Consider the following 24,470-nt stretch of genomic DNA (forward strand, 5'->3'; position numbering starts at 1 on the left):
AATAAAATGTTAAGATGAAAACTGAGAAATCACCTCTAAATTTAGTCATGTAGTGGTTATTCATGACCTTTTTGAAAAGAACAATGTTGGTACAATGCTGACAGTCAAAAGTATGTAAATTTAGACAGAATGGGACAGGATTAGAGACCATGACTGTAAGCAATTCTTTCAAGAAGTTTTTCGGGGACAGTTCTGACGGCATGGAAAGGAAGTTAAAGAGAAGGATTCATGTTTCGTTTTTAAAAATGGAAGAAAAACAGCAGCATACTGAAATACAGGAATAATTGTTAGAGACTGAAAAACTGACAGTCTAACAGAAAGAAGGGCAAATTTCCAAAACAATGTCATTGGCTACATGAGAGGGGATGGAACTCAGTGTATAAGCAGAGAAATTAGCTTTCTGAAGGAAGAGAGTCAAGCTAAGATAACAGAAATGTAGAAATATGGGTACAGGTACTTGCTGGAAAAGCAGATGTGGCAGAGGGCGTCTGTAGTTCTCTTTTGATAGCGTCAGTTTTCTCAGTGAAGTTGGAAGCAAATGCCAATATTTCAGAGTAAGGATGAAGTATTTGACATTTAAAAGAGGAAAAGGTATGAATATACAATATGACTTCCAGACAACATTAAGGGTCTACTTGAGGGAAGTGGTCAGGAATTGAGAATGTGACCTACTGGTATCATTATGCTAGAATGTGTTTTTCTCCTGTGATATTCAGCTGGGTAAACAAAATATGATAGGAAGGAAGTCAGGTTTAATCAGGACTGTAGTTATGCTGCCAAGTGAATTCAAAAAGTGGGATATGGAAGTCAAGGCTAAATGCAAGGGAGTGATTAAACTGATTAGCCATGACATTGAACAGGGAAGGAGTTAAATGAGAACACAAAGGGATGAGGTAAAGTGAAAGGGTAGTAGGATCAATGGATTAAAATAAAAGTCACTGTGTGGTTGAATAATTGTAGAAGTTTCATACTAAGCAGAATGAGCTGGAGTAAGAGATGTGGCCACAGACAGGAATGCTTAAAATTGAAAAGGATTATTACAAATTACAAGGTCTAGTATATGACTATGCATGTGAGTGGCTACAGCAGTGTAAACGACAAGAACCCTGGAAAGGAGGTCAAAGAACACAAAGACTAGAGTGTCTGAATGATCAAATCCATGTATATTAAAATTGCTAGGACTTAATAGTAGCATTCTACAGTTTACCACTGAGTTAGGGAAAAAAACCTTTGAGAGATGAAGGGGAATGACCCAAGGGTTTTTAGATGACAGCAGCAATGAGAGGTTACAGGTGATGACATGAAATTAAAATCTGTATATTTTAGGGAGGAAAGAGAAAGAATGGTCTTAAAAAAACAGTAAAAAGATCTATCTCATACCTCCAGGCCCAGTCATACATGAGATGTGAAAGAAAAAGTCACCAGTCATGACAGCTGCAAGAGAAGCAATGTCCATTAAGCCAAACAAAGCAAAGAAAATGATCAAAAAAGAGGCTGGGGATATACGGATTCTGATGACACCCAACAATTCCAAAGGACAAAGTGGCAGAATCAGGCACATGTAGTGCCTATGGAATTAAAGTGTGACAGATGAGGGGACACCTGGGAGTGTGGCACTTGTGGCACTCTCTTGGGTAGGTAACAGAAAAATACGGATAAAAAATGTAACAATAGTGGTCTAGTAGATATAAGGCTGATAATGATGCAGAGGCTGCAAATGGTGGTGGTAATGAAGGATGCAGTTTGGGTCTTCCTCTTGTAAAACTGTCAATAGAAAAGAAATTCTAGTGTCAGCAAGTCAACACCATCTTCACATCAAATGAGGACTGAAGCGTAAGACAGTGTGGTCTTAAAATGACTATTCATTTCAGGAGAAATAAATACCTTTCTCCAAAATATATTCTCTCCAAATTTATTCCATCTTGCGCCATGCTGCAATCGCTAATGTTTCTCATGAACTACCACATGCCAGACTTGTCAGCATTATTTTTCAAATGACCCAATATAACAAATTTAATAGACATGGTTCCATTTTTTTCCTGGAGACCTTCTTCATAGGATCCTCAGTTTTCATTCCTCATTCTAAACTGTCTTACCCCATGGCTGTCATTTTAGGCATTCCCTTACCTTTTACTTTCTTGGTTTACTAACTTATTTTGGTGAATCACATTCTCTAATGGCTTTCCAAAAAGAGGTACATAAGAGGCAAAGCTTCTGAATACTTGCATGATGAAACATGTCTACATTTTATTCTCACATTGATTTATACTTTAGCTCCAGAATTCTAGATCGAGGCTGGGCATTGTGGCTCACACCTGTAATCCCAGCTACTTGGGAGGCTGACGCAGGAGAATCACTTGCACCCGGTGGGCAGGGGTTGCAGTGAGCCAAGACCGCGCCATTGCACTCCAGCCTGGGCAACAAGAGCGAAACTCCATCTCAAAAAAAGAGCATTCTAGATTGAAAATCTTTGCCCTTCATCTCCCGACTTTAATGATCCTGTTTTTTGTTTTGTTTTTGGAGACAGAGTCTCAATCTGTCACCCAGGCTGGAGTGCAGTGGCATGATCTCAGCTTATTGCAACCTCTGCCTCCTAGGTTCAAGTGATTCTCGTGCCTCAGCCTCCCGAGTAGCTGGGACTACAGGCATGCGCCACCACGCCCGGCCTAACGTTCCTATTTTGATTCCTATTTCATTGCTGGCTTTGGAAACTAAAAATTTACTAAAATTTTTCTGTATTTTGAGTAGAGATGGGGTTTCACCACGTTGCCCAGGTTGGTCTTGAACGCCTGGGCTCAAGTGATCCACCTACCTCAGCCTTCCAAAGTGCTAGGATTACAGGTGTGAGCCACCATGCCCGGCCTAACATTCCTATTTTGATTCCTATTTCATTGCTGGCTTTTGAAACTTTATTGATCTTAACCTTAATCCATAGCATACTATCATTTTATGATATTATACACCTTGATACGGGTCTTTTTAAAAATCATTGTTCTGGGCATCAAATGGGACATTTCATCCTGATGACTCTATGTTCTTAGATGAATTTCTTCCAATAGTTATCTAACAATTTCCCAACGTTTGTTTTCTTTTTTCTATAATTTATACTGATTGTCTGCTGGAATTCATAATTTTTTTTCTTTTAAATTTTCTTGCGAGGGTGAAAAGGTCTCTAAATCCTAAAAGAGAGGTAGGAAGGGACAGTGAAATGAAAAAGCATCATTATTGACAAATATGGAAGGAAGTCAGGACCTTCGAGACTGAAGGTCCCCAGAGCTTAGTGGGCAGATTTACACTTAATCTCCCTGATTTCAGCCTGGTACTTCCTCCCCATGTGGACCTAATATCCCCAAGTCCAGTGCCTCTCTGATTTTGTTTCTCCAGAGAATAGGTCCAACTTTTGTGACACCTATCATCTCTAGGTACTAGGTATTACAGGTTCCTGAGAAATATATTGATTGGCTTCCTTCATATCTCCTTTGCATGGCCTTAGTTCATTCAACCCCATTACGTCAAATATCAGATCCACCAAACCTTCCATTCATTTATCCTGCTTTAAAAACAAAACAAAAGGACTGAAATCCCCATTGATGTCTCTTCTCCCATTCTTAGTCTTTATAAGTCTATAGATTTTTTAATTCCTTTAATGTGAATAGAATTTTTGGAGGGAAATGGAAAAACCCCATGGTTTATCTAGAAACCTAGTAATGTTCTCAGGTACAAAATTTCATGCAGTTCTATAGCTGCTTTCCTTTTTCAAAACAACTTCCAAAGCCATAAAGTAAATCGAAGACTTCAATTAAAAAAAAAAAAATTTAAGAAAGAGAAAAAAATAAAACATGTGGGTTGCAACTGTAATAACAGCCAATAATAGCTAAACTGTTGAGTGCTTACTATGCTAAGCACTTTATAGGTACAATTCTCAGTACTTGTAATCCTCACAACAACCTTATAAAGTTGGTAGTATATTTTCACTTAAAAGATACACACACAAAACATAGCTCATCTTTTTCACTCTGCAGCAATTATTTTAATTTAAACAAAAAATTCAAAAAGCAGGGAGAGGCAAGAAAAAACAAAATACAGTTACAGACTGTATAAGTGGATGATTATGGAATGAAGCTAAATTCAGAGGAAAATTCACATCTTTTTGATTAACTGGGGTTTCATGTAAGATTCTAAAAAGAATACAGCAAAAGCAAACTAAGCAAAAAATTAATAAAGATAAAAGAAAACTGTAAGGATCAGAACACCTCTAAAGAATAGAATAAATGAATTTAAAAACTGGGTCACTAAAATGACCAGTAAAGACCATAAACTCATGGCCAATCTAATAAAGGACAGGAAATAAACTCAGCTATAAAGCATCATAAACAGGTTGGGCATGTGGCTCATGCCTGTAATCCCAGCATTTTGGGAAGCCAAGGGAGGCAGATCACGAGGTTGAGAGATTGAGACCATCCTGGCCAACATGGTGAAACCTTGTGTCTATTAAAAATACAAAAATTAGCTGGGCGTGGTGGTGTGCACCTGTAGTCCAAGCTATTCAAGAGGCTGAGGCAGGAGAATTGCTTGAACCCAGGAGGCGGAGGCTGCAGTGAGCCCAGATCGCGCCACTGCACTCCAGCCTGGCGACAGAGTGAGATTCTGTCTCAAAAAATAATAATAATAATAAACAATCATAAGATATAACTATAGATCTTCATAAAATCTTGTTGTTTAATTCAACATTTTTTAACCTCTACTAAATAATTTTCTAAGAAAATATAAAGTATCACAATTGCAAAGTTGACTCAAGAAGAGATGGGAGCTGGGTGCAGTGGCTTATAACTGTAATCCCAACAATTTGGGAGGCCAAGGCAGGAGGACTGCTTGAGCCCAGGAGTTCAAGACCAACCTGGGTAATATGGCAAGACCCCATCTCTTTAAAAAAAAAAAAAACACACACACACAAAAAAACAAAAATTAGCCAGGCGTGGTAGTATACACCTGTAGTCGTAACAATTTGGAAGGTTGAGGCAGGAGGATCACTTGAGCCCAGGAGGTTCAAGGTTACAATGAGCTATGATCATGCCACTGTACTCCAGCCTGGGTGACAGAGCAAGACATCCTGTCTCCTAAAAACAAACAACCCAGAAGGGACAGGAAACCTGACTCAATCAATAAGCATATAAGAAATTGAGACTCTTAAAGAACGAGCTCTAAAAGTCCTTAAGTCCAGAGAGAAGAAGGGGGAATGTTGGTAGGGAGGGAAAAGAATGGAGCAGAAAGCGTTAGCTAAGACACATAGAAGTGGCTAGGCACAGTGGCTCATGCCTGTAATCGCAGCACTTTGGGAAGCCAAGGTGGGGGATCACTTAAGGCCAGGAGTTTGAGACCAGCCTGACTAACATGGTAAAACTGTATCTCTACTAAAAATACAAAAATTAGCCACGTGTGGTGATGTCCACCTGTAATCCCAGCTACTCGGGAAGATGAGGTATGAGAATCACTTGAATCCAGGAGGCAGAGGTTGCAGTGAGCCGAGATCATGCCACTGTACTCCAGCCTGGGCAACAGAGAGGCACTCTGACTCAAAAATCAAAACAAAACAAAACAAAACGATACACAGAGGCAAACTAGTTCTAAGGTTAAATGGCTCTCCTAACAAATACAGGTCTAAGAAACTGCATGTACAAAGTTGGAGGGTTAAGTAGAGGGTTCCTGCTACTAGAGTGTAAGTGGAAGATAAGAGATTGTTTAGTAAAGAAGTTAACTTTGCCCAAAGAGAGGTCTAGCCTTTCCCTTCAGTCCCTGGCAGGTAAACTCTAACCCCCTGAAATGTCCTGCCTGATAAAATTATCTTTGTTTGCCTGGGGACCTTGAGCCAAGCCAGATAGTCTGTGTCAACAATCTGATTTACAGTGGGAACTCTGGGTCACATAGTCTCAGATCAGCCTCAGGAGGAGCTGTCCTGGAGACTGAGGTCTGCCATGTGGCCGGTGAACCACATTTATGTGACAAAGACTGACCCAGTAAAAATTCTGGACACCAAGGTTTAGGTGACATTCCCTGGTTGGCAATATTCTGTGTACACTGTCACACATCACTGTCAGGAGGTGTTCATGATGTCCATGGCTCCAGTGGGAGAAGACAACTAGAAACTCCACTTTTGGAACTCTCCTGGACTCTGCCCTGTGCATCTTTCCCTTGGATGATTTTAATCTGTATCCTTTCACTGTAATAAACGTAACTGTGAGTATAATAGCTTGCAGTGAGTTCTGTAAATTCTAGCAAATTATCAAACCTGAGTGTAGTTTTGAGGAATCTTGATCTTACAAGTGGTGTCAGAAGTCAAAGGAGTCTCATGCATTACTATCTAATTTTATAGCTAGCATCAGAAGTGGGATCGCTTGAATGACCCTGACTTACTAAAACAGGTGGTTTGCAAAGAGGGAGGACGAGAAGGTGGGAATTGATTAACATTTAATTCTTGGATGGGTATCCAGTCATGCACGGTTATATAACTGCAGCTGCAGTTACTAGAGGTAAAACTTACCAATGGAATTTAGAAATGGTAGACCCAATTCCCGAGGAGGTGAACCACCAGATAAATAAGGAAATGCTAACTAGTAAGAAAAAAAAGTAGGCCAGGCATGGTGGCTCATGCCTATATACCAAGCACTTTGAGAGGTCCTGATGGAAGGACTGCTTGAGCCCAGGAGTTCAAGATCAGCCTAGGCAACATAGAAGTCTTCATCTCTACAAGAAATAAAAAATTAGCCAGGTGTGGTGGCACAACTACTCAGGTGCCTGAAGTGAGAGAACTGCTTGAGCCCAGGAGTTCAAGCCTTCAGTGAGCCACTGCACTCAAAGCCTGGGCAATAGCGCAAGACCCTATCTTAAAAAAAAAAAGTTAATGAAACAATTCTTTTGTTACTGCTATCTGTACTAGCTAAAATGAAAACATGAGAGAATGTTAGGACAGATCCTGACACTGGGCCAAACTCAGATTTCAGCCAATCTGGGCTACAGTCACTAATCTCAGGGTCACTCCAAAAGGAAAAATTACACTGGAACATTAGATACCATGTCTGTGACCTCTAGTTATAAGGAGGTAGTCTAGGTATGAGAAAGACAAAACTAAGAAACTACTGAAACCAGGGATTATAGTACAAATTGTCTCATTTTGATCAACAAATATCTTAGGTGATGTCAGAGAAACACTCTAATAAGGAAGGCAGTGTCCAGAAGAGTTCCCTATAAAATAGAAATAGTTTGTGCAGGATTTACAACCAGGAGAATGCAAAGAGGTACTCATTATACTTATAAGCAGGTAGCTTCTTTTTCCCTAAGGCTGAATTTGAAACTACCTGAGGAGCTGCTGATCCTGTGATCAGATGGGTGCTACACTATAAACTACTTTCTATTAATCAGCAACGAGCAGTTTGGGTTATGGACAATTCCAAGGCAAATGGACAGCATCTTGTTTGGAGGGCTACCACTCTGAATACAGAAAGTAAAAAATCAATTTAGCGGGCACGCGATTTTCCCCTATGTTAGGGTTTTCATGGAACTCTGCAGTTGGTGTCAGAAGTAATGGTGATCTTGTGGACTGTTGTGTAACTTTGAAAAGACGATGAAGAGAAAGACACTGGTAAAATTCAGTAATGTATGTTATACTTGCAACTCTCTTTGCAAAATTATAACAGTGAGAAAACTCTAAAGCAACTGACTCCACCTTGCTTCTAACCTCACAAGCTGTCTTTGCTCATTCCCATATGTGGGTCAACCTAACTATGGGAGGAATTTATTTTATAGTTTAAGTCACTAGCAAGTGGTCACAAGATTTCTAACTTCCCCTATAGATAAGATCACTATTGTGAAACCCAAGATTAGTATTTGAGATATTTTTCAGGCTTTGCATTCTGCTGGACTAACTGATACAACCCAGGCTGGTGACCCATACCAAGAGACTAATTCAACTGGTCCTGTGACCCCTACTCAGGAAGTGACTCAGCATAACTCACTGCACAAAGACAGTTTTGACACCTCTATGATTTCATCCTTGACCCAACCAATCAGCAGCACCCATTCGCTAACCCCTGCCCATCAAACTATCCTTTAAAAACCCTCATCTCCAAATTCTCAAGGAGTTGGAATTTAGATGGGAGATATTTGAGAAATATTTCCTCGCTCAGTCACTCTGCAATTATTAAATTCTTTCTCTGCAGAAACTCCTGCTGTCTCAGTGTATTGACTTTTTCTGGACAGGGGGAAAGAAGAGTCTGGCTGGGTGATAACATACTGAACACTTAAACTTTGACTACTGTTAAGTATTTCTTTTAATAGGGGCTCAACTATACTTTAGCAAAATAAACCTGGCAGCAATACAGACAGGATGAATTTGACAGAGTAAACCTCGAAGTAGGGAAAGTAGGGAGAATAGTTGCCAATCTGTTGTAGTAATGAGGGGCTGGCTTTTAAGTCCAATGACATGGTTTCAACAGTCCATCCAGAGAAAATAAAATGAAAGCATGAACAAAAGAGAAGAAATGTGTGACATTTCAGTATATATTTGTTCTCTGTCCCTATTCCTGGCATACAATTCCTAAAACCCTCAGAATCTCTGAAATAAGTATCTTTTTGCATGTTAACAAAATGACCAATGGCTGGGGGCTCCCAGACCGATCAGGATGGGTGCTGCCAGGGGAACCAATGAGATAATTAAAGAGTTGGAACTTTCAGCCCTACTTCCTAACTTAGGAAGAGGAGAGAAGGGCTGAAAGCTGACATGATCACAAATGGTCAACAATTTAATTATGCATCCCTACATAATGAATCTCCATAAAAACCCAAAACAATAAGGGTTGGAGAGCTTCCAGTTACTGAACACGTGGAGGATAATGCATCCACCACAGAGGGTTGTGGAAACTGCACCCCTTCCCACATACCTCACCCTATGTATCTCTTCATCCAGTTGTTCATTTGTATTCTTTAAAATATTGTTGAGCTGGGCATGGTAATACACACCTGTATCTCAGCTACTGGGGAGGCTGAGGCAGGAGGATCATTTGAGCCCAAGAGTTTAAATCCAGCCTGGGCAACATAGCAAGACCTAATCTCTTTTTAAAAATTAAATAAAATATTGTCAAGTGGGGCACAGTGGTGCACATCTCTAGTCCCAGGTATGTGGGACACTGAAGTGTGAGAATCACTTGAGCCCAAGAGCCTGAGTTCAGCCTGAACAACAGAGTGAGACCCCGTCTCTTCAAAAAACAAGAAAAATTATCTCTCTCTCTCCATATATATATATAGTTAAACAAAAATTACAGGAGGACATTGTTTTGGACTAAGCTCCTGCACGAGGCCCCAACAGATCACACTAAAAATCAAAGTGCAGACAGAACCAGAAGCAACATATAGTTCTCTTCCCCTTTGCAGTCACTGCTGAAGCAAGAGTGGCCAACATAAAGTTTAATCCCTTTGTGACTTCTGACTGAAGCAAGAACCACAAAAGGTGTTTCAATGCACCTTCCCACATTCATAGAACGATTATGTCTTCCCCTCTTTCCTAAGAGCTGAGACAGAAGTACAGCATTCATTCCATGCCCATCCAAAAGGATGATAAATTTCAGATTGTGCAAGGACACTATAAAGGTCAGCAAACTGGCAATTTAGTCAAAGTATAGAGGAAGAAATATATCATCAACACTGAACAGGTGCAGTGGGAAAAGGCTAATGGCACAACTGTCCATGTAGGCATTCACCCCAGCATGGTGGTTATCACTAGGTTAAAATTGGACAAAGACCACAAAAAGATCCTTGAACAGAAAGTCAAATCTCACCAAGTAAGAAAGGAAAAGGCCAAAATACAAGGAATAAACAAGATGAGAAGATGCAGGAATAAAGCAATCTTATATACAAACTTTCCCTGAAACTGTTGAAATGGAAAAAAAAAAAAATCAAAATGGAGTCCCTCATGCTGAGTTCATCAAACTGAAAATGAGTTATCAGACCATCCAAGAAATCAGGAAAGGGATAACACCCTAATTTCCCAAATAAGCCAGTTTCAATTGGTATGATAATGAGGCGCCCTGTCTTTAACAACCCCCCCTTTTTTTTCTTTTTTTTGGTAAACCTCTCCTACGGTGCTGTCTTTAATCCTTACAACAAAAGGTAACCTGAGGTAATTTGATGTTAACCAATCAGTTATTTCTCTATTGTTCTGCACTGCTCCAACCTTACTAGGAAAGTAACTTTGAAAAGACCAATCCACTTTTTATTCTTTGTTTTTGCTTTCTTCAGTCCCTCTCTGCCTATAAAACTAACCTCCTCTGCTCAGTTCACTGAAACACTTGTTTTATTTTATGGAATGAGGTATTGCTCAAATCTAAAAATCAGAAATAAAACCAATTAAGATCTTTGAACTAAACTGTTGTAATTGCTGTGATTTGTAATAAATTGGCAGTAAGTTAAATGCTTCCCTGAGTTCTGTGACCCATTCCAGCAAATGATCAAACTCAAGGAAGGGGTCGTGGGAATCGTCCCGCCCCCAATTTACAGTAAGTCACTCAGAATACCAGAGGCCAGGGGACAAGCTCAGTGGCTCATACCTGTAACCCCAGCACTTTGGGAGGCTGAGGAGAGAGGACAGCTTCAGGCCAGGAGTTTGAGGCTGCAGTGAGCTATGATCATGCCATTGCATTCCAGTCTGTGTGACAGAGCAAGAACCTGTCTTTTAAAAATATATATATATTTTTTTAAAGTACCAGAAGGTGGGACTTACGACTGGTATTTGAAGTGGAACGGTAGTTTGCAGGACTGAGCCCGTAACCTGTGGGACCTGACTCTAACTCCAGGTAGATGGCGACAGAATTGAACTGAATTATTGGACACCAAGCTGGTGAGAATCAGTCAATATGAAGGGAAACTGGTCACACACATGGTCACAGAAGTGCTCTGTGTTGTGTGAGTACAGGAGGAGAAAAAACAGGTTTTTAAAAAATTATACAAGAGATAATAAGGACTTAGATATAAGTGGTAAAGGAAAATGGTAAAAAGGGAAGGATAATGGTTGAACTTTGAGGTGGCAAGGCCGCTGAAGCGATTCTTTAATGAGGAAAAGTATAACATCTTCCTTTTCTTTTTGCCTCTCACCATCAACTTAAAAAGCTACAAGAAATCTAACACTCAAAAAAAGATCTGACTACAGCTGTGAAAAAGGTAATCTAATGTCTTACTGAGACTGTTAACAGACAATCTAAGATTTCAGTCAAGTTATAGGTTAAGACATTTCTGAACAAATTAAGAGTACAAAAATTTAATAAATATACTGTAAAGCTGTGAGAGATGCCTTGAAAAAGAACAAAAAGCACTACCTTTATATAGTCAAATTTGAGACATTCTGCATTCTATATTCTCTATACCCTATGGAAGAAAATGAGCATATGGGTTAAGAAGAGATCTGCAGTCTGACTACCCGTGCTCAAATCCTGGTACTACCAATTACTATGAGACTTTGTACAGATTACTACAGCTTTCTGTAAGTAGGTTCTCTCACATTTAAAACAGTCATAATACCAGTACCTAAATTTCATGGGTAGTTGGTATGAATTAAATACATATTCATCACTCAGAAAAGTACCTGGCACAAAGTAAGGCTGAAATAATTGTTGACGATTAGGATACTGTATCCCCTCTTTAAGAAGACTCTAATAAACTTCAATGAATTCTAATGAATTAAAAACTCTTAAGAAATCATATCATTAAGAAACACATTTAAGTGTGGCTAACCCAAGTTCTCTTAGACATTTTTGGCAATAGATTAATAAAATCTATTCCCATCCAGTCATACAAACTGTTGTTTGAAAAACACTTTGGAAAATTCTGGACTATGGGTAAGTGACACCATCTTTTTACTTGTAATAAACAGATGCCATGGAAGCTAGAGAAATTTACTGAAGGATATTGTCACACAACTGACTAGAAATTTTAGTACAGTTCCCAAAAGTTCATATGAAGCACACTCATAGTAAATGAGTACTACTGAATTCTGAGGGTACAAGGTTAAAATACAAAGGTATGTATTAGAGGGTCAGTAACTCTGCTTAGTTTTCATAAATCCCTAGCTTTTCTAATTTCATATGTAACATGAAATCAGTGTATTTATGCTTTGATGTTAAAAGGAATGCTGCTTTTGTAGACTACAGCCAAAAATACTATAGGATACCAAGAAAAAGCTTATTTGAATCACACGAGTAGCAAACAAATGAATAACATAACTCCCTTCTTGTAAACCCAAACCTACAAAATGATACATTTTAACAAACATTCATAAGACAATTAGATATAAATGTGGAAATCTTTAAATAATTTACCAAAACATATATTGCTCAAGAAATTAAAATATGTAAAATTTAGATTTAAAAGAGACAAACTTATATAATCAATATTTGCTTTAAGAAGAATGATTTTTACAAGCACTTTTTATAGTATTTCCTGGTAAGCAATTATGATTTCTGTACCTATGTTCTTTGTGTTCCAATAGCTGACAGTCTCTACATGTCAGTCTATCACATGTTTCACAGAAAAGTTTCAACTGTTCTTGTTTGTGTACAGGGCAGAAAACAGGGCGTTGACCAGATGCTCCGACAGACTCTGTAGCAAAATAAAACAAATATTTTTTAACTAAACATAAAATTTGTGTCTAGTTTTCTAAATTCCTATTGATGTTGCTATCCAAAGTTTATAAAGAATAAGTAGAAAATGCTATAGGGATAAAAGAGGGAAGTTAATTGTAATCATTACAACTGCATCTATCTTACCTGAGACATCTTCTTTCTTCCTGATCAAGTGATCTTTAGTAAATTTTACTCTTTGATGTGCTTCGATACATGTCTTACATAGCCACTCTCCACATTCTACACAAAAGCCAACTGCACTTGCATTGTCTTCACAACTAGTACATACCTAAAAGAGGAAATAAGTACTAATCTAAATTAAATATATAAAATGTAGATCCAAAAAATAAAAAGAAAAAACTTGTTCTTAAATATACTATTTCACTGTACACAGAATAAAATTATTTTGTTATCCATTTATCTTCAACAAAATCCTTTTCCTTACAGATAATTCATGTAGGTAAAAATCTAAGTCTCAGAACACAAAGTCTGTGGAGATTTGACTTTTTTTTTTTTGAGACAGGCTCTCGCTCTGTCACCCACGCCAGACGGCAGTAGTGCAATCATGGTTCACTGCAGCCTCAACTTCCTGGGCTCAAGCAATCCTCCGACCTCAGCCTCCCAAGTAGCTGGGACTAAAGGCGCACGCCACCACGCCCGGCTAATATTTTTATTTTTTGTAGAGATGGGGTCTCACTGTATTGCCCAAGCTGGTCTCGAACTCTGGGGCTCAAGCAATCCTCACACCGCAGCCTCCCAAAGTGCTGTGATATCAGGCATGAGCCACCATGCCCGGCCCAGATTTGATATTTTAAGTAATAACTTTAGTCTCATTTAACTAAGTTTGAGAGTATATAAGAAAGCTATCTTTAACTTTCTATTTGAAACAGGAATCCACAGAACCACCCTATATTACTTAACTATCCAAACATGCTTTTCTTACAATTTACAGTTTGATATCAAGATAGGAATATAAAGAAAAATTGAGAAGCATACCTGTTCTGATTTTTCATCAGAACTGCTAGGAGCTTCAGATGTGTCTTTCACAAAATAATTATCCACAAGGTCTATCTGTCTGCATTCTTGGCGGCATACTGGGCACCGTATTACACCAACTACAACATAAAATAACAACATTTTAAAATATTCTTCAGGAATAAATAAATAAATTGTGCATGATGTCCATATGGGAACATTAATTCATCACAGAGAAGACCAAAGAAATGAGCATCAAGAACTCAGTAAAATAACCCAGCGAGTTATTCCATTTGGGTAAAAGTGATATTCTATTTAGGAAAAGAAAAAACAAGCATTATGATGCCTCCCAAAAGTGCTTCCTCATTACAATATGTAGTTAGCTGAATAATTGCCCCAAAAGAAATTCAGATCCTGATCTTTGGAATCTATGAATATTAATTTACATGGCAAAAGGGACTTTACAGATGTGATTAAGGCTCTGGAGATGGTTTGTCCAGCGGGTCCTAAATGCTATCAAGTGACCTTCTCAGGGGGAGCAAGAGGAAGACAAGACTACAGAAGAGTGGAAGGCAATTACAGTAACAATGGACACAGGGAGTAGAGTGATGTGCTTTATAGATGAAGGAAGAAGCCAGAGGCCAAGAAAGAAAGGCAACCACTAGAAGCTGAAAGAGACAAGGAAATGGATTTTCTCCCAGAGCCACCAGAAGGAACCAGTCCTGCCACCACTTTTGACTTTAGTCCAATGAAAGGGATTTCAAACTGCTGGCCTCCATCATGGTAAGACAATAAGACAGGTGCTGTTTTGAGATACCCAGTTTGTGGTAATTTTGTTACAGCAGCAACAGAAAACTAATACACAATCTATCATCTTATAAATTCTGACTTGGTTAGAGATACTTGAATACATGCTAATATGAGAAGAAAGATCATCTGTGCCTTCACCTGCTAGTGTTTTAGGACTTATCAGAATGGATAAACTGTTGAGGTAACACACAGAGGCTAAAAAAGGAAAAATAGGACCAGAGTCGACACAATAAATTGACTACATGTCAGCCATGAAATTGAGAATACAGTATAAATGACACAATCCATACTTTCAGGAAGGGTTCTAGATTCACCCATAATTTTTATAGTTTATAATGTACACAACTACAGAAAGTACCAAAGACTGGGATATAAACTGAGTCCCCACGAGTTGTGTGGTACACAAACTGAAGTACCATATATAGTCATTCTGATGGAATATGAAAACATAAATAAAACTTATCATTCCAAAAGAAGGGTGAGGTAGCTCATGCCTGTAACCCCAACACTGGGAGTGGGACGATCACTTGAGCCCAGGAGTTTGAGGCCAGCCTGGACAACATAGTGAGATGCCATCTCTAATTTTAAAATAAAATAATAATTAAAAAATAACTTGTTATAGATTTAAAATACAATACTGTTTTTTTCAATATTTCCTATTTTACCAAAAATATGGTATAAAAATAAATAACAAGATCTTGGTCAAAGGAACCATACAAAAACAATTTTTCAAACCAAAGGAAGAAATAGTCAAGTGAAAAGAAAGGGGAAAAGGAAAAATATTTTCACATTTGGGAAAGCATGAATTAAAAACCTCTTAAGAAAGTGTATTATATAAAACTACAAAGAAGTATAAGTAACTGTAGGGACAAAGATCTGAGAGTAACTAACCCTTCTTAGAGTGAATCAGTTAAGTTTTCACCAAAAAGATAACATTTTAATAGGGTCTTGAAGAATTAACATGAATATACTAGTGTGTAAGAAAGGGTTTACTTGGCAGGCCTGGGTTGCTCAAATGCTGCACATTCCTTCTTAAGAAAGGCCTGTCTTCAGGACTGGCCCTTTACAGGTTCCTGGGAGATGACCTCTGAGCCCGTGGAAAATTCTGCCTGATAAGAGTATTTTTGTATACCTGAGGCTTTAAGCCATACCGTGTTTGACCTCTGGGTGCACTGGAGTCCCAGTAGCTGATTATCAGTCCTGTGGGGGCTGCATGGCAATGAGACTGATCTCCAAAATCTAGACACCAAGGCTCAGGTGAGATTCTCTGCTTGGCAATACTCCCAGTGTATTGTCCCATATTGTTGCTGGGGACATCTGAAAGCATGGGTCTGCTTTCTCTTGGACTTTGCACCGTGTATCTTTTCTCTTTGCTGATTTTAGTCTGTATCTTTCAACTATAATGTCTTCAACTAAAACAAAATGCAACCATAACAAAACAAATTTTCTCAATCCTATGGGTCCTTCTGGTGGATCACTGTTCCTGAGGCTAATCTTGGGGACCCCCAACCCAACTAAGAAAGAAGGAAACTGATAATAGCAAGTACAAAGTTTACAAATTAAAAGAAAAAAGAATAGGACGCTACAAAAGACAGCAGAAAATATATCTATCTTTCCTTCTAGCTATATGTATATAATTACATCTATGTAAAATACTGAGAAAATTAATGAGAAATTTGCAACATCTAAATGAAGGAATATTTTTGTTGAAGGACACAAAAAATGGAGAGACATTCTATGTTATAAGCAAGAGAGATTCAATATTCTGAAAGGATCCGTTCTGTGTAAATGAATTATTCCATACAGTTCTATATTACACTTTCTGAAACTCAACAAGTTAATTCTCAGATTCTTATAAATTTCCAACTCAATCTAGCAGGCTGACATCACAGCTTATGGAGACAAAAATTCATCTTCTTCTTAGTCTAAATCATCACTAAAATGATATTAAGGAATTTAGAGGATTAACACAAGATCCAAAAAATGAGGGTGAAAGAAGGAGCAAGGCACATATATCAGTACGTAAGCAACTTTAGCAAATTTAGATGAAAAAGAATAACTCAACAGTACAGAAGAAACCCAGTCCGTAGTACATAGGAATAACAAGATACACCTGAGTAAGACTTAAACTTGCTGAAAAAAATTTCAGAGAAGCTTGGAATTCAGTCACGAGGCATGAAGAAGTCCCAAAGAGACACAAGGGGATACATGCAAGTCTACAGACATCAGCAAACCCCACTCCTATACTGATTACTTACCTCTGACAGACTACTCAGTAGCCAGGGTATCTTACGCCCAAAACAAAAGAGTTGAAGGTTCTTTAGGGATCTTGTTGCTATCTGCTTCCATATTTACCAATAAATTTTAAAATTATATAAATGTCTGCTCTAAAAATGAGAGCTGGCCAAGTACAGTAGCTCACACCTGTAATCCCAACATTTTGAGAGGCCAAGGCGGGCAGATCGCTTGAGCCCAGGATTCAAGACCAGCCTGGGCAACATGGCAAAACGCTGCCTCTACTAAAAATACAAAAATGAGCCAGGCATGGTGGCATGTGCCTGTAGTCCCAGCTACTTGGGAGGCTGAGGTGGGAAGACTGCTTGACTCCAGGAGGTAGAGTCTGCAGTGAGCTGAGATTGCACCACTGTACGCCAGCCTAGGCAACAGAGATCCTATCTCAAAAATAAAAATAAAAATAAAAATGAGAGCCACTTTACATTTGAGTATGTATTCCCCTTATAGGTGGTGTACATCAGATGAGTGTACCAGACTTAATCACTCAGTCCTAGTTGCTATGATGAGTTCTGATCATTATACAAAAAAACTGACACCCAGACTCTAAAACCAAAGCTACTGACCAGTTTCATGCATAAAGTCCCTAGAAGTGATTTCATCAATTCAAAACTCAAGTTCTAAGAGACCCATTCATACTTACTGAATTCGTTTCTTTTAAATGTCAATTTACTAACATTTTTATTTGGGGATGAGGGGTCAGTGGGAGATGAGATTCTTTCTAAAAGGCTAAAATACACAAGTCTACAAAGTAGTTTGTCTTTACAATGTTAAGTGGAATTTAGTTTCAGTAAGTTGACTGGTGGACTTCCATTCAAGATGAGTGATTAAGCAAGTGTGGAAAGACCAATTGATTCCCTGAACTCAAACACAGAAATGGCTAAAACATAACAAATTAAACCATATTTTGAAAAATACTTAACTAACCCTGGAAGGAAGAAGAAAATATTTTGAAGTGCCAGAAACAAAAAGAAAACCCAAAGCCCAAGTGGTGAGGAACTGATGCATGTGGGTCACAGGAGTTATTACAGTACCACTGCTGGGAACAGGAAAACAAAGTTTAAAAGGTGAAACTCAACTCCCTTCATAAAGCATGGAGCACGCTTTTAGTGTCCTACAGCCTGAAACCCTTGTCAATCCTAGAGAACCCCAAAAAAGCTGTATGCATAGATATAAATATATTACCAAAATGTGTACCATTTGTACAGGATACAGAAATGCCAAGTCAAGAAACTAACAAAAAAGTTGTCTGTAACCTTACAAACACAAAACCATCTCATGAGAACACCTCCCAACCCAGAGCACAGTAAGGACTCCCACTGAAGATAGGTTCACACAATAAAACTTCAATGCACATGAGGAACCCAACATCTCAGTGTGAGTCAACAAACACGATAAACCAAGAAGTAACAATCTAGAAACCACAGATTTTAAATGAATAAATAAAGCAGTCTGAAAGATTTCAAATATGTATGAAATTGTGATAAAGGGCCAAACAATCTATGAAACTAGGTAGATCTGAAAAAGAAATAAAATAGCACAAAATAAGCTCAAAACAGGTTAAATGGTAAGCAAGAGACAACTGAAAATTATCAAGATAGAATACAGATATAAAAGAAATCATACAGAATTTGTACAGATAAAAGAAAAAATAGACACTGCAAAAGAGAAGGTAAGAAAACTAAAGAACTAAATGAGAAGCTCTACCGTAAGTCAAATAAAAATTCATGGAAGATAAGCAATAGAGATGCTATTTAAAGACATAATGAATGAGAATTTTCAAAGAAATGAGCCCTCAAGACTGTAAGCCAAGTCCTGAGTGGGACAAACAGAAACAGCTAGATATACTATAAGAAAACTAAGAAACAAAGAGAAGAAACTCTTAACTACTAGAATGAAAACAAAAATTACAGTTATAGAAGGCAATCATGCTGACAGCAGACCTCACCAGTCAAAGGCAATACCAAAAGATAACAGGAATAATATCTTCAAAGCATTGAGGGAAAAGAACAGTCAATCTAGAATTCAATAACTTAATAAAACTTTACTCAAGAGTAAAAGCAAATAAAAAATTTTCAGACATGAGTATTGCCCATTTCTATAAGAACTAGTAAAGCATAACATCAAACTATATAAAATTGCCAATATTAAACCACTTACGACTTGCAAATATGGCAACTTTATACAGTTCAACCTAATATTTAAGGAAATGGAAACATATTTAGAAGTGAGATGCAAAAAGCAACTAGCGAAGATAACAATAAAAGTTGTTACTAAACGTGCATGGCCTAAAAGTAAATATAAAGATATATAACTATTAGTTTGGGAGATTTTAAAATGATGAAATTAAAATATCAAACTACAATAGCTTGTTATATTACAATTAGACTTAAGTTTTAGAGAGTCATTTTACTTATAATATGAAAGAAAAATTAAGGTATAAAATGTCAATTAAAAATACAGTAAGGCCGGGCACAGTGGCTCATGCCTGTAATCCCAGCACTCTGGGAGGCCAAGGCGGGTGGATCACGAGGTCAGGAGATAGAGACCATCCTGGCTAACACAGTGAAACCCCATCTCTACTAAACATACAAAAAAAATTAGCCTGGCGTGGTGGCGGGTGCCTGTAGTCTCAGCTACTTGGGAGACAGAGGCAGGAGAATGGCTTGAACCCAGGAGGCAGAACCTGCAGTGAGCCGAGATTGTGCCACTGCACTCCAGCCTGGGCAACAGAGTGAGACTCCATCTCAAAAGAAAAAAAAAAAAAAAGTAAAACCTTGCTATGACATAGTAACTGAGGACCTGGAAGTTGAATCACATGAAATACAGTCAAGTTGTTGTAAAGTAAAATAATCTGTGCAACCCTGCTCCCCTAGCCAATAATAAATTTCAGAGACTAAGTTCAGTGCCATGCTGACACTGCAGCTTTGTGGGCTATACTTTCTGAGAACAACTGTTCTGAAATACCAACAAGAATTCTAAGAATCTCTGTTAGTTGATGTCATTTTTTCAGCTTGGCTCATAAAACTACTAGGGATGTGGGAACTCTCTGTCATGCCATGTCCCTTGCCTGATGTTTCCCAAGCCAACTTTGCTCTTCCCTGCACTTCTGCCCTCACTCAAATAAGAACTTTAATCTGTCCATTTGAGAATGAGGGCTGTGCTGAGTCAGGTTCTATTCATAACAAAATTGCATCTAAATTTGCATTAATTACAAGGTTTTACTATAAGATCAGTTAACTCTTGTTTTTTTGAGACTGAGTTTTTTTTTTTTTTGAGATGGACTCTTGTTACCCAGGTTGGAGTGCAGTGGCACTATCTCAGCTCACTGCAACCTCTGCCTCCCAGGTTCAAGCTGTTTTGCCTCAGCCCCCGGAGTAGCTGGAATTACAGGCGTGCGCCACCACGCTCGGCTAATTTTGTATTTTTAGTACAGAAAGGGTTTCTCCATGTTAGTCAGGCTGGCATTGAACTCCAGACCTCAGGTGATCTGCTCACATTGGCCTCCCAAAGTGCTGGGATTACTGGCGTGAGCCATTGCACCCAGCCAGATCAGTTAACTCTTTAAGAAGTTTATATGTGTAAGTGTATTTAGTCCTCATAGCAGCCTTGTAAAGTAGGTTCTATTATCCCCACATTAAAGGTGAAAAAACTGAGGTTCAGAGAGATCACGAAACATTATGAAGTTCATGTGGTGATGTAAATGCCAAGATCTGAAACTAGTATGTCTGTGTCTATGGCTCATGCTCTTAAGAATTATGCTAAACTGTTTCTCTAATTAAAATGCTGGTCTATTAGTAACAAAAGAGACTAAACTAAGTCAGTATTAAAGGAAATGTAGAGGATAAATGAGAGTATCAATTGGACTTAATAAATGACTGTATGATGAAGGAGTACTAAGAGTTACAATGAGGAAATAAATTAGAAATTCTACATGATTCCCAAGTTCCTGGTGTGGGTAATGCATAAATTTTCAGCCAGAAGTATAATAAGTTTTCGATAAATGGTGTTTAACTAACATATTTCTGGAGCTGAAGGGCGTGGAGGGAGCCACCAGCATGTAAATAACTCAAATGTGAAGTGCAGTTATGACTGCTGAGGAAGAATATTATCAAGGACAATAACCCTTGCTACACCAATATTTACAAGTCAAGCAGAAGAAAAAGAGCTCTCGAATTTAGGAGACCGCTTTCAAACATTTTCAACTGCAAACCACAAGAAGTACACTTTACATCAAAGGCCAGGACACAAATACATATCTGTCTGTATAACTAAAACAAACACGAGTCAAACGGGGTCAACTACTTTTCCATTAACCATTTATGATTAACTTGTTACCACCGTACCAATTTACTTTTAAAATTACATAATGTGCTTAAAGTCAGCTGACTCTCAGCATGACCTAATAATCTTCTCATTTAGCCCTAGCTTCTCTTTCCAATACTCTCAAGCAGTCACTCCAAAGCTTCAGTCATCAACACCACTCTAGTTTCCCTCAGAAAATAATGAAAAATTACAGATATATTTTCAGGTAGCAATGGGAGTTGAGAGAATTTATACCTACAGCATCTCATTACTTAAGTCAGAGCCCAGTCCAAATGATGAGAGAGTCCTGTGAGTAAAGTGGTGAAAGACTGGAATGAATTATCCAAAGAATAGGAAAAAGAAACTGGAGGGAAACAAGTGGTGCCAAAAGCCTCAAACTGGAGAAGTATAACCCTGCCTAAGTCTAGTTCCTCTCTCCACCATGCACCTATCACTTACTCATCTCCATTCCCACCCTATGTGCACACATTAATAAGGGCCTAGAGAGTAGAGTGGTGGGAGAGGTAACAGCAGGAGCAGTGCTGCTGCTGGGGCCTGGGGCCGATCTGTCTGACTTCCTGTCTGTGCCTAGCCCATTCGAGCTGCAGCCATGTCTGGGGATGAGATGATTTTTGATCCTACTATGAGCAAGAAGAAAAATCAGCAGCAGCAGTTCTTTAGTTAGAGGAGGAAGGGGATACCCAAACAGAGGAAACCCAGCCCTTAGAAACAAAACAAGCGGAGCCAGAGCCAACTGGGGACAAAGAATTGGAAGCTGATGAAGAGAACACTAGGGAAAAAGCTGCTTCTGATGATCTAGATGACTTGAACTTCTTTAATCAAAAGAAAAAAAAGAAAAAAAACAAAAAAGATATTTGATGTTGATGAAGCTGAAGAAGGTGTAAAGGATCTTAAGATTGAAAAGATGTTCAAGAACCAGCTGAACCAGAGTATGACCTTAATATTACGCTTGGCAATAAAAAGAAGAAAAAGAAGAATGTCAAGTTCCCAGATAAGGATGAAATACTAGAGAAAGACAAAATTCCAGAAGATGAAGATAGCAAAAACTATGACGGTATCTCATTCAGTAATCATACAGGCCCTGCTAGGGCAGTCTCAGATACACATAAGGAGCTACTGAAGTGAGTGTTCAACACCATAAGGGAAAATAATCCAGATATGGTTGCTGAAAAGGAAATTTGTCTTCAAACCTCCACAGGTCATTTGAGTAGGAACCAAGAAAACTTATTTTGTCAACTTTACAGATACCTGTAAACTATTACATCATCAGCCCAAAACATCTTGCAATTTTGTTGGCTGAACTTGGGTACCAGTGGTTCTACAGATGGTAATAACCAACCTGTAATCAAAGAAGATTCCCACAGAAACAGAAGAAGTATTCAGAAGATATATCGAGGAATACTTTACTTTTCATACATGCTGATCACCCGACACAAACCTGCAGGAGACTCAACTCTGCTTCTTACAGTGAGCAACTTATTGTTGATATTCTGTTGCAAGTACAAAACCAGTTTCCAGGTTGTCACAGGCAAGCAAGCACTGCTCTGTGCCAAAGTTAACTAATTTGCTAATCACTAATTTTACAATGTGTGTTGCGGAGATGTGGCGGGACAGGTTTGTCTTCAGAATGGATACACTGTTGTATTAAAAACCAAGATTAAAAAACTGCCAAATTCTTTGATGAGTGGTCGGTTGGTCTGAAATTCTTGCAAGATGCCGCTGTTCAAACTGTCGACATAATCACTGCCTCTTCTCTCTCTGAGAGATGTGATATGGGGTAAGGACGTGTTTTTCAAAGTTGTTCATTGGCATCTGTAAGATAAATTAGTTCTTATAACAGTGCAAGAAAATTAAATTTAAAAAATAGGGATCTAGAAAGCAATATGTATTTGCTGAAAGGAATGATGGCAAAAAATAATAACTATGTTCTGGAGCAACAGGTCACTGATCTTTACTAAAGAAATTTTATAGCAATGGAGGTAGTGGCAGACAGACATTAGCATGAGTATGGGGAGCTGAAGATGTGAAATGCTGAGTATGTTGCCCATTCTTACAAAAAACTTGGCAATGAACAAAAGAGACAAAATGACCTGTCAATAATGGGAGAATAAAGAATGCTGCTTTATACAGGGAAAACTTGGAGATATGATACAGAAAGTAACTAAAATAATTTATAATAAAAATGGCTTAAATCCTATAAAATAGTATCACAGAGTAACACATATTTAGATAATGTCAGTAAGTATTTCCAAAGTTAATTTTATCACTTAAGAATGACGCTGGCTTAAGGTGAAGTCATAGTCATAGTCATATATGGCTACATATATGCACCTACAATCGTATACGAAGAACACTAATATCTGTTATAATAAACTAATATAATAACTAATATCTATTATCATAAAACTTGTTGGTATTCTTAGGGCTTCTTATATTCTTGAAGATATACAGGAATACCTTGTTTTACTGCATTTAGCTTTATATCGCTTCACAGATACTGAGTTTTCATAAATTGAAGGTTTCGGCAACCCTGCATTAACCAAATTAGTAGACACCATTTTTCCTACAATGTGTGCTCACTGTGCGTCTTTCTGTTATATTTTGTTAATTTTTGCAATATTCCTAACTTATAAATTATTATTTATCTATTTTGGTGACCTGTGATTTCCGATCCTACATGTTACTACTGTAATTGTTTTGAGGTCCCACAAACTGCGCCCAACAAAAACAGCAAACTTAATCAATAAATGTATTCTGACTGTTTCACTGATTGGCCATTCCCTGTCTCTCTCCCTCTCTCAGGCTCCCCTACTGTCTGAGACCCAACAATATTGAAATTAGGCCAATTAATAACCCTACAATGGCCTCAAAGTGTCCAACTGAAAGGAAGACTCGATTCAGCAGGACTTGGTCAATAACAACAACAACAACAACGTCAAATATCTCCCACATTAAATTTTAAAAAACTAGAAATTATTAACCTTAGTGAGAAGGCATGTCAAAAGCTACAACGAGCAAATGCTAGGACTCTTGTGCCAGTTAGCCTAGTTGTGAATGCAAAGGAAAAGTTTTTGTTTTGTTTTGTTTGAGACAGGGTCTTGCTCTATCACCCAGGCTGGAGTGCAATGGCATGAACACTGCTTGCTGAAGCTTCAACTTCCTGGGCTCAAGTGATTCCTACCTTAGCCTCCCATGTAGCAGGCACCACAGGCTCATGCCACCATGCCCAGCTACTTTTTTTATTTTTTTTTGGTAAAGACAGGGTCTCATATTATTGTCCAGGCTGTTCTAGAACTCCTGGGCCCAAGCAATATTCACGCATAGGCCTCGCAAAGTGTTGGGGCTACAGGCATGAGTCACTGTGCCCGGCCTGGAAAGTTCTTGAAGGAAATTAAAAGTGATAGT

At 38.3% G+C, this 24,470-nt stretch overlaps 1 protein-coding gene and 1 pseudogene across 2 annotated transcripts in view; one reads left to right on the forward strand and one right to left on the reverse strand.

The window, feature by feature from the left end:
- The window catches only part of TRIM33 (tripartite motif containing 33), a 119,726-nt gene that overhangs the window by 55,670 nt on the left and 39,586 nt on the right, over nt 1-24,470 (reverse strand). For both annotated transcript variants that reach the window (XM_030935866.1, XM_030935867.1), the window contains exons 2-4: nt 13,659-13,777; nt 12,807-12,951; nt 12,507-12,639 (exon numbers count right to left, since the gene is read on the reverse strand). In XM_030935866.1, coding sequence (XP_030791726.1) covers nt 12,507-12,639; nt 12,807-12,951; nt 13,659-13,777 — 397 coding nt within the window. The remainder of the gene's footprint in view (nt 1-12,506; nt 12,640-12,806; nt 12,952-13,658; nt 13,778-24,470) is intronic.
- On the forward strand, nt 21,625-22,684 carry LOC115899115 (annotated as a pseudogene).

Source organism: Rhinopithecus roxellana, chromosome 8 (genome assembly GCF_007565055.1).
Source record: "Rhinopithecus roxellana isolate Shanxi Qingling chromosome 8, ASM756505v1, whole genome shotgun sequence".
Lineage (NCBI taxonomy): Eukaryota > Metazoa > Chordata > Mammalia > Primates > Cercopithecidae > Rhinopithecus > Rhinopithecus roxellana.